This window comes from Beta vulgaris, chromosome 2, assembly GCF_026745355.1.
Source record: "Beta vulgaris subsp. vulgaris cultivar EL10 chromosome 2, EL10.2, whole genome shotgun sequence".
NCBI lineage: Eukaryota > Viridiplantae > Streptophyta > Magnoliopsida > Caryophyllales > Amaranthaceae > Beta > Beta vulgaris.
The window spans coordinates 11,255,956-11,267,611 of record NC_079203.1 but is presented as its reverse complement, the minus strand read 5'-3'; the positions used below and the strand labels follow the sequence as shown (position 1 = coordinate 11,267,611).

The 11,656-nt window shown below is 36.2% G+C and overlaps 1 protein-coding gene across 1 annotated transcript; it reads right to left on the bottom strand.

Annotated features, from left to right (window-relative positions):
* Positions 1 to 458: 458 nt before the first annotated feature.
* LOC104906231 (uncharacterized) lies at positions 459 to 2,246 on the bottom strand. Its single transcript, XM_057392878.1, has one exon. The coding sequence runs from the start codon at positions 2,244 to 2,246 to the stop codon at positions 459 to 461; it is 1,788 nt and encodes a 595-aa protein (XP_057248861.1).
* Positions 2,247 to 11,656: the final 9,410 nt, after the last annotated feature.

Below are 11,656 nucleotides of genomic sequence, written 5' to 3'. Positions count from 1 at the left end.
TACGCCCACAATCCACCCTAAACATCTCAGGAACATTTGGATCATGATGGTTCTCAATAACTGAAGTGACGTTTCTACCCAAATCTCTTATTTTAGTATCAACTTCTGGTTGGAAGTAATTCGAACAAAAATATGATATTTCCTCACATAGGTATGCATTGCAAATAGAACCCTCCACACGTGCCTTCTGTACAACCTTGCGCTTCAAGTGATTGAGAAACCTACCAAATAAATCAACGTGTAGATATCGATTGTGAAAATTTTGTCATATTAGAACTTCATTCTTAAAAGACGTATTTTTACTTAAAAATTTCTTTGTTACCTTTCAAAGGGATACATCCACCTATATTGCACTGGACCACCAACCTTAGCTTCATAAGCCAAATGAATCGGCAAATGCTCCATCGAGTTGAAGAATGCAGGAGGAAATATCTTTTCAAGTTTGCACAAAATTTCAGCTATATTTTTATCCAAACGATCCATATCATCGACTTGGATAGTGGATGCAATAAGTCACGAAAGAATTGACTGATCTCAGTAATTGCTTTCCAAACATGCGAAGGTAGCAACTCTTTTAAAGCAACCGGTAGTAACCTCTCCATAAAGACATGACAATCATGGCTTTTCATTCCAAAAAGCCTAGATGTTCGAAGATCTACACATCTACTCAAGTCAGATGCATATCCATCCGGAAACTTTAAGTCACGAACCCATTCACATAAGACCTTCCTTTGAGCCTTGTCAAGTGCAAAAGGGGCTTTTGGCATGATTTCGTTTCCCCGTTCGTCGTAGGTGAGCTCTAACTGTCGACGCTTACATAGACACTTCAAGTCTTTTCTCGCACTAACATTGTCCGAAGTTTGGCCTTTCACATCCATCACTGTGTGTATAAGTTGATCAAAGAAGTTTTTCTCAATGTGCATGACATCCAGGTTGTGTCGAATAAGCAAATCTTTCCAATAAGGAAGTTCCCAAAAAGAACTTTGTTTAAACCAACCCTTTTTAGCTTTCTTCAAGATTTTGAGAGCTTCAGGGCCATCAGTGGCTTTAGGCAAGTCTTTCACACATTGCCACATATCATCTCCGGACATCATAGCTGGAGCCATGCCATTTTCCACTTTGTTTTTGCGAAAAGCTGTTTTATTTTTACGAAAAGGGTGATCATGTGGAAGAAACTTCCTGTGGCAATCAAACCATGAGACTTTATTGCCATTATCAAGCCAAAATGCCTTAGTTTCTTCCATACAATATGGACAAGCCTTTTTTCCAGCAGTAGCCCATCCAGACAACATACCATATGCAGGAAAATCACTTACGGTCCACAGAAGCGCTGCACGAAGCATGAAGTTTTGTTTCTGTGAAATATCATAAGTCATAGCACCAATCTCCCACAATTGTTTGAGCTCTTCAATTAATGGTTGCATGTAGACATCTAAATTACCCTTTGGATTCTTAGGACCGGGAACTAGTAAAGAGAGGAACATGAAAGGCTTTTTCATACACATTGATGGAGGCAAATTATATGGAGTAAGAATTACAGGCCAACAAGAATATTGTCCTCCAAACTTACCAAAGGGTGAAAAGCCATCAGTGCACAAACCTAATCGAACATTACGTGTCTCAGAGGCAAAATCAGGAAAAGTGGTATCAAAATGCTTCCACGCCTCACTATCACTAGGATGTTCCATAGTACCCGGAACTCGAGGCTTTTTGGCATGCCATGTCATTTTCTCTGAAATATTCTTTGTCGCATAAAGCCTTTGCAATCGGAGTTTGATAGGAAAATATGTTAGGACCTTTTCTGGAATAAGCTTGCCTTTAGGAGTCTTCTTTATAGCGATCACACTCACATACACTACACTTATTAAATGTGCATCGCCTTTCCAAAATAGCATACAACCGTTACGACATGCATGTATCTTCTCATGTGGGAGTTGTAAGCCTTTAAGAACTTTCTTAGTATCATAGAACGTTGTAGTCATTTGGTTAATATTTGGAATCACGTCATTCAATAAAGATGCAAATCCATCAACACACCTGTGTGGTAAATTGTACTCACACTTCAAAGATATTATTCTTGATGCCATCTCCAAGACAGATACTTTGCTCCCTTCGCACAACGGGCTATCGGCAGCTTTAAGGAGCTCAAGAAAGTTCTTAGCTTCGTCATTTGGCTCCTCTTCGACATTATTTATTTGCTCATTGTTTGGATTTTCTTCATTATGTCCAAGAGCATCAACAATCATGTCTCGATAAGGATTTGATGGCTCCGATGGGGTTCGTCAATAGTTTCCCCGTGACATAGCCAATCAAAATAGTTATGACAAAATCCTTTTTTATAAAGATGTTCTCTAACAATGTCAACATCAAAGAATCGTTTGTTGTTACACCGAAAGCATGGACATCTAATTTTCTCAGCGTCTTTGAATTTATGATTTTGTTGTGCGAATTCAATAAAATCTCGAACTCCATTCACAAACTCAGTCTTGAGAAAGCGTCCCTCACGCCTATCATACATCCAACTACGCTCTTTCGTTTCATGATCCTCAATTCTACACATAGTACTCATTTTCATATCAATCATTATCATATTACTACCCCCATATATTCATAGTACTCATTTTCATATCAATCATTATCATGAGAAAAAAAATTGGAATTATAAGCATTAACATGCAAAAAGTTTTGATTATGATCCCAAATTGGTAGAACAAAACACTATAGACATTCATGCCAATCTAAAATATGTGAGTAACACATCTTCATGAACAAATACCCTTAAATAGAACTTGATAGAAACTAATTATATGAGATTAGTATATTTTAAAAGAAAACCATATATAAATCAAGCACGTCTCCATCATCTTTTCGAACACAAGTACTAACTTATTATACTTTTCTTTTACAGTGAGAAATTCCCCATGACAAAGTTTTCCTCACCAAATTTCCTTTTAAAAAAAATTAAAGTTCTTAACTATTCTTTTTTTCCCTCCCTCTTCCTCACTCTGTTTCTGTTCTGCTCAATCCCCACAAGTCCATTTCCATTATGATTCTATATTACTTTCTCTTTTAAATTCTTTATTTAATCATTTCACCTTTTTTTTAATCATTTTTTTAGCTCTATAAGTTCCCACCCAAAACACAGGTTTCTTCCCCCTTCTATTCTTATTCTTTCTCTCCTTGTTGTCCTCTTGTAGTTCTCACAACTAATTTCATGATGTTTAACAATAAACTCCAATTATTACCCAGAAAAAGCACGAATTGGATCCATGATATAAAAATTGGATGAACTTAAAGATTGCATGAACTAGCTACTTCTATACCCTTGTTCCAATAAACTTCAATATCCTTGTTCCAATAACAATCCACATTACTGCTTATTTCCTATTCTTAATTGGTCTATCATAATTACAGCTTCAATACCCTTGTTCCAAGAAAATCTCATTGCATTTATTCAGAAAAAACAAAGTACAAAATTCATGAAACAATTCGCAAGAAACTAAACCAACCTGTTGTGGTGGACGCGACGACGAAGCAGTGGCGACGGCGACGGTGATGCGGAAGGACAACAATGCACAAGAGAACTTCAAAATTACAATTGAAATCAGAACTTAAAAAAAAAACCAGACAAAGATGTCGCGAAATTGAGAAACGACGGTGAAAAAAACCTGAAACCGGCGGCGATGAAGAAGTAACGGCGGCGATGAAGAAGAACCGGCGACAACTATGATAGTGAAGGGAGAGGGAGACATCGGTGTTTGAATAAAGTGAAAAGGAAATCAAAACTTAAAAATTAAAAAAAAACTAGATAAAGATGTCGCGAAATTGAGAAACGACGGTGAAGAAATACCTGAAACCGGCGGCGATGAAGAAGTACTGGCGACAACTATGATAGTGAAGAACTGAAGGTAGAGGGAGACGTCGGTTTCTCCAAAGCAATCTTAGGGTTATTTTTATTTACTAATTACTATAATAAAGTGAAAAGGAAAACATGGGTGTTAAAAATTTTAAAACTACTGGTAGTACTTTACCGACGGCCAAGGGGTTGGTGCTGTTAAAGAGTCGGTCGGTAATTACTAATGGCATGACAAAGCGGTCGGTAATTGAATACAAGGGTCGGTATTCACCTACGGGTGAAAGCAGCGGTCGGTAATTTTTAAAAAACGGTCGTTATTCTACGTCCACTTTGGAAACGGTCGGTATTTAATATTTACCAACCGTATTCGTAGACGGTCGGTATAGGTGGTAGGTAAAAACGCGGATTCTAGTAGTGAGTTATTCTTGAATTATTATTCAAGTGTTTTGAAAGAGTTTGTTCTTTAAAGGTTATTCTTGAATTATTATTAAAGTGTTTGAAAATAGTTTATTCTTAAAAAGTTATTCTTTAATTATTAGTGATGGAGTTTTCTTAATGAAAAAAATGTAGCGAACTAACAAATATGTTACTTATGTAGTACATTTCGTCCTCAGTTTTATACTGACGCGTATTTCCTTTTTGCCCCTGTTTACCTTTTTGGTAAGCAGTTTTGCAGGTGAATTTTGGATGTGCATGGGAGCATACTAAGAAGGGGATCTTCACCTAGATTAGGGTGTTTTATTTATATTGAGTATTGGACAATATTTACTTTTATTAATAAAGTAGTGTTATCCATGTTTTGATGATGCCAAATACTTAGGTTGAAATATCATTGTTATTTTGAAAAAAATATAAAAAAATCCAAAAATAATGTAATGTTAATTTATATAATATCTTGTGGAGAAAGATTATTTATTTAATCTAATCAAGATATTTTATTTTCGCACTTTGATTTATATTATATAATACTGTTGATAAATCTAGTAATTGAGAATCTTTTGTGAAAAGATATTCTGTTATTGGATGCAAAGTTGTTGCTTGTTGCGTGGTATAGGTGGAATGAAGCATGGCTAAAAATGTGGAACAAACTGCTTAAAGATCTCTGACTGCGAACATGCACTTACTGGATTTGTGTCTAATAACGGATAGTGGAATCCTGTAATTACTGTTGCAAAGATCATGGAGGATATGCAGCAAAAAACAAGCCACGATTCCCTCAACTTAGCAAGTGTACAATATGGAGAACGTGGAGTGAAGAAAGTATCATATAAGCTATCTATACTAATATATTAAAAGGCGTGCATAAACCAGGAACGGTGCCATGTGGCGCTCTCCCAAAGGGCGTTATACTCCATGTCATTCACAACAATAAAAAAAAGTTAGAAATTGCATAGTATAGGGTTTGATCCCGCAACCTCAAGAACACAGATTAAAGTTTTAACCACTAGACCAAATAACATTTAATGTTATCATCTTAAAGTACAATATTAATAAATTGAAATTTTTCTTTACCCGGGGCGTAGCTCGGGCCTAATAACTAGTTTAAGGAGAAAAACTTGTTCAAATTAAAACTGACTTTCAAGTTTATCTTAACTTAGAAAGTTTTTCTGTATTTTCTTCTTCTCCTATAATCACATATCATTGTAATATTCTTAGTGTTTGGGTGAGCGAAAATTTTGCGAATAATATCCTTGTAATCAAGAGAGAGAGAGAAAGAAAGAAAGAAAGAAAGAGAGAAAATAGAAGACTTCGAGTGAAGTCAAGTGAGTGTCATCAGTTGAGGGGGAACTGAGTGACTGGGAGCGAGTTCCTAGAGGAATAGAGAAGGGTCCATTAATAGGTTGTAAAAGAGAGTCTTTTGACCTATTATAGTAAAGAGAGTACTAAGTGAAAATACCTCGTGGTCAAGGTTTTTCTTCCCAGGCCTCAGAAGTTTTCCTTGTAAAAATGACATGTGCGTTTTCTCTTTTGTTTTTAAGTTACTTTAAATTCCGCAATCTAAATTCAAAAAATTTACCTCAACTACAATTCACCCCTCTCTTGTAGTTGGTCTAGTGTCCATAATAGAATAACAATTGGTATTAGAGCCTAGTATCTCCAAAAATCAGTTATGAGGAGCTTGTACCTGGCACCATGAACACTACAAGAGAAAAACTTGATGAAGGATATTCTACTCAAGGACCGCCCATGTTAAATGGGAAGCCTTATCCACACTAGAAGAACCGCATGGAGATTTTCATAAAACCAGAAAACTACCAAGTATGGAGGGTAATTGACCTTGGTGACTTCGAAGGTACAAAGAAAAATGATAAGGGGAGCTGATTCCAAAACCCCTTGAAGGGTTTGATAAAGATGATTTTGATAAAATGGAGATGAACAATTTGCCTAAAAAACTACTTCACTGTGGCCTTGGTCCTCATGAACCCAACATAGTCATGGGATGCAAGACCGCAAAGCAGATGTGGGAACTCCTTCAAGTCAGTCATGAACGAACAAGCGAAGTGAAAAGATCGAAGATAGACATGCTTATGCATAAGTATGAATTGTTTCAAATGAAGTAAAAGGAGCCTGTTCAAGACATGCTCACTCGCTTTTCGAAACTCATAAACGAACTTGAGTCTCTTCGAAAAATCATTACTTCAGAGGAACAAGTTCGAAAAGTACTAAGGACTCTTCCCCAGGATGAGAAGTGGATGGCTAAAGTCACATCTTTATTGGAGACTAAAGACTTCACCACATTTAATGTGGAACAATTGGCTGGTTCGTTGATAACCCATGAATTGCATCTAGGAACTCACGAGTCAGACTCTGTGAGACCTAAGGCTCTTGCTCTCAAGATAGATGATCAATAAGAGTCAGAGACAGATGACGAAGAAGCCACAATGATCGTGCAAAGATTCAAGAAGTTCTTTAACAAAGAACTATACGGGGAAGGTCACAAGGAAGCCTACCAAATTAAGTTGTCATAAGTATGGAAGTCCCGATCATTTTATAAAGAATGTCCTCAATGGGATTCCGAGAAGGGAAAAGGAAAATTCAAGGAAAGAACACAGGGATCAGCCAAAACCTTTTTCAAAAAAAGAGATGAAGCGAGCCATGGTTGCTGCATGGGGAGAATCTGATTCTGATGAGGAGCAGGAGCATACGGAAGAAGAAACTGCTCATCTATGCCTCATGGTCAAATCTGAAGATGAAGGAGAATCATCAAAACCAAGGTATATTCTAACAAGATAGAAAGAAGAGCTTACAGAACGGAACAAAAGCCAACTCGTGAAATTACTTCTTGAAAGCTTAGATGACTATAAGGCTATTTGTTGTAAAAAAAGAACAACTAGAAAATGCCTTAGAAGTTACTAAGAAATATTCTAATTGGCTTTATTCTTTAAAAACTGATACTGAAAAATGGTTCTTTGACCTTTTTGATAAGAACCGATGCGTTCAAGATGCTTTTGAAAAGGTTAAAACCGAGAACTTTTTTAAGTCTGGAATCTGCAGAGTTGAAACTCTTTGTTCCTGAAGGAACATGTCCTACTAGCTAGTACCAAAACAGATTTTGAAAAAGTGCAAACTGATTATGTAAATGTTTTAAGTGAATATCTGGTACTTAAGAATGAACTAGGTTATTCTAGAAACAAACTTCCTGATCCAGTAAGTTGGATACAAAAGTATCAAAATAAAGGAAGAGACGGACTCGGTTTCAACCACAAGAAGAAAAATAAAAAGAAAAAATATGTTGATCAGCCAAGTAGTAAAATATGTTCTTACTGTGGGAACAATGGACACATAGTATCTGACTGTTCCACCAGGGAAGAATGTATTGAGAGAAATACCTACCTAGTGAAGCAGGTATGGAAAGTTAAAAATGATTTAAGTCCAAGAAAGGAACCCAAGCAGGACTAGGTTCCTACAAGTGACTAGTTTCTTTGGATACAGGCTGAAGTGAGGGGGAACAACTGTGGTTCCTCGACAACGGTTATTCTAAGCATATGACCAGCGACAAATCAAAGTTTTTTCTCACTTTCAGCTTACCATGGCGGAGTTGTGACCTTCAGAGACAACCTAGAGTAATATAGTAGTTGTAGGTAAAACTAATAAGTGTCCGTCACACTCCATAGATAATGTATTTTTGGTCGAGGGCTTAAAGCATATTTTACTTAGCATTTCTTAGTTTTGTGATAAGGGCAACATAGTAAAGTTCACTAATGAGTCATGTGTTGCCAACAATGAAAGTACAGGAACCAAGATCGTTGAAGGGACAAGGAAAGGAACCACCTATATGGTTGATCTTAACCTTGTTCCTAGGAATAATCTCACATGCTTAAGCGTGATCGAAAAGATCCTCTATTATGGCACAAAAGTTGCGGTAATGCCAGATTGTCCCTATTAAATAAACTAAATGGGAAAGACTTAGTAGTTGGTTTACCAACTATTCAGTTCTTGAACCACAATGTTTGTGATCCATGTGTAAAAGGGAAGAAAGTGAGATCCTCCTTCAAATCCTTGAAAATGGTAAGCACACAAAGTCCATTGAAACTCATTCATATGGACTTATGTGGCCTTGTACGCATCCAAAGTCGATCAGGTGAGAGATATGTGTTAGTTATTGTGGATGATTTTTCAAGATACACATGGGTTATCTTTCTTCTTAGTAAGGATGAGACTTTTAATGAATTTCTAACCTTCATTAAAAAAATTCAAGGAACTAGTGGTTTTAAATTGAAACATTTAAGATCTGATCATGATAAGGAGTTTGAGAACTCCAAGTTTGATGAATTTTACAACAATGAAGGGTTAGACCATAATTTCTCAGCTCCAAGGACACCACAACAAAATGGTGTAGTAGAAAGGAATAACCGAACCCTGGAGGATATGGCAAGAACGGTGATAATTGCAAGTGGTCTCCTGAAGAATTTTTGGGCTGAAGTAGTAAATATGGTATGCTACATCATAAATAATGTCATGCCGAGACCAATTACATTGAAGACACCATATGAACTCCTTAGAGGAAGAAAACCTAATATTTCTTACTTTCATGTGTTTGGATGTAAATGCTTTGTACATAATAATGGAAAGGACAACTTAGGAAAGTTTGATGCTAGAAGTGATGAGGCTATGTTTTTAGGATATGCCTCAAGTAGCAAAGCTTATTGTGTTTACAATAAACGAACAATGTGTGTGGAGGAAATTGTTCATATTATATTTGAGGAGACTAACTCCTTGCAAGAACAGAGTTATGATGATAACTTTGAAATTGGTTTGACTCGACCTGAAGAGTCTAATCATTAAGATGAGCAAAACCCCTGCAGGAAAAGAGTAAGTTCCTGATCCATAAAACCCTGTGTCTGATCCTCACGACGAACAAGCAAAAAAAGGCACTCAAGAATATGAAGAAACTCTTGAACTTGAGGAAGATCAAACGAATGAACCACCTCAAGAAACTCAAGAAGCAACTAGGAGATTTGATCTAAAGCCTTGGAAACACCAAAATTTTCATCCCTTAGAATTAATTATAGGTGATATTCAAAAGGGAACTCAAACGAGATCCTAAATAAAGAATTTTTGTGCTTTTCATGTTTTCTTATCTATGACAGAACCTAAGGATTATATAGAAGCACTCAAAGAGACTTACTGGATATATGCTATGCAAGTGGAACTGAATGAGTTCCTGAGGAACAAGGTCTGACACCTGGAGGCCAAGACAAAGAACTAGAAAGTTATTAGACTTAAATGGGTCTTCAGGAACAAGCTTGATGAGCATGGAATAGTCGTAAGGAATAGGGCCAGACTTGTAGCCAAAGGGTACAATCAACAAGAAGGTATTAATTTCATTGAAACCTTTGCTCCTGTTGGTAGGATATAAGCAATTAGAATTTTGATTGTCTTTGATGTATTTATGGGATTTAAGTTGTACCACATGGACAAAAAATGTGCATTTTTAAATGGCTTTTTAATTGAAGATATCTATGTGGAACAATCGCCAGGATTTGATAATCCCGATCTCCCAAATCAGGTCTATAAGCTTGATAAAGCTCTTTATGGGTTGAAACAAGCTCCTAGATCTTGGTATGAAAGGTTGTCAAAATTCTTGCTTTCACATGATTTCGTAAGGGGTAAAGTTGATAGAACTTTGTTCCTTCGATCAAAAGGAGCAAACATATTAGTAGTCTAGATTTATGTTGATGATATAATATTCGAAGCTACTAATGATCTTCTTTGTAAGAAGTTTGCTGATATTATGAGTAGTGAATACGAAATGAGTATGATGGGAGAATTAAACTTATTTTTGAGATTGCAAATCAAGCAAACTGAAAGAGGATCAATGATCCATCAACAAAAATACATCAAGGAACTACTGAAGAAATATGGATTGAAACAATCTAAAACCAACCACACTCCCATAGGAACAGGAACAAGGTTAGATGAAGATTCAAATGGTAAGTGTGTAAATGAGAAGCAATATAGAGGTATGATTGGCTCTTTATTCTACTTAACTACAAGTAGATTCGATATTGCTTGTAGTGTTGGTTTATGTGCACGATACCAATCGAATCCAAAGAATCTCACTTAGCGATAGTTAAGAGAATTCTTAGGTATTTTAAAGGAAGCGATGACTTATGTTCGTTCTATCCTCGAAGTAATGTTTTTGGCCTTGTAAGCTATTCGAATGTGGATTATGCTAAGGACTTGGTTAATCGCAAGAGCACATCACACATTGTCTACCTAGGAACAAGCTTGGTCTCATGGAGTTCAAATAAGCAAAATACAATTATTGCTTTGTCCATTGCAGAGGCAGAGTATATGGCTGATGCTGCATGCTGTTCCCAAGTCCTCTGGATCAAGCAACATGTAAGACTTTGGTATTAAGTTTAAATGTGTTCCTATCTATTGTGATCATTCTAGTGCAATTTGCATCTCCAAGGACCCAATTCATCGTTCAAGGGTCATACACACACATTAGACATCATTTCCTTAAGGACGATGTAGAAAAAGGTCTTGCAAAAGTTGTATTTTGTGCTATAGAAAATCAAATAGCGGACATTTTAACTAAACCACTTTCTAAAGAAAAGTTTGAGAAAATTCGCTTAGCTAGGGATGATTAGAATTTATTAAGTGTGATACTTCAAATATACCCCTTAGTTACAAGATTACACTAAGTGGCCAACAACACTTTCTGATTTATTCATACATTACACGGTCATTATAAAGGACTCACATTAGTCTTCTTAATATCCCCCTATTATCCACACATATACTTGAGCAAAAATAATAAGGTCTATGTACATATAGCTTGAACATGTAACATGCATGAGTTCACTCTTTCTCCTTATTTTATTTTTCCACATAAATATCCTCTCCATTTTATTTCATGATATGATGAACAAGGCAAGGAACTTGTGGGCTTTGATGCTTACTTTTCTTTTTTGAAATATTATTTTATTTTCATTTCCATAAATTTATTTTCTTTCTTCATTCATCCCCCACAAATAAATTTTTTTTGGCAACCTTCACCAACGTTCATGTACAACCTTAAATTAAAATAATTCAATGGATTTAAAGAAGGAAGGGAAAAGTCGCATTTAATGTTTTTGACCATCCCCCATAAATCTAACCCAAATATAAACCCCTATCATATCAAACCAAATTTACACGGCAAATTCACCTCTTTTACCACAAAACCATTCACTCTGCAAAATCGCCTTCTCTATCTCTCTCTCCAAAACCTCTCAATTTCATCTTCTTCACCAAAACCCTCCATGGCTCCCAAACAAATAAACTCCGATGACACAATGAATTTTCCAG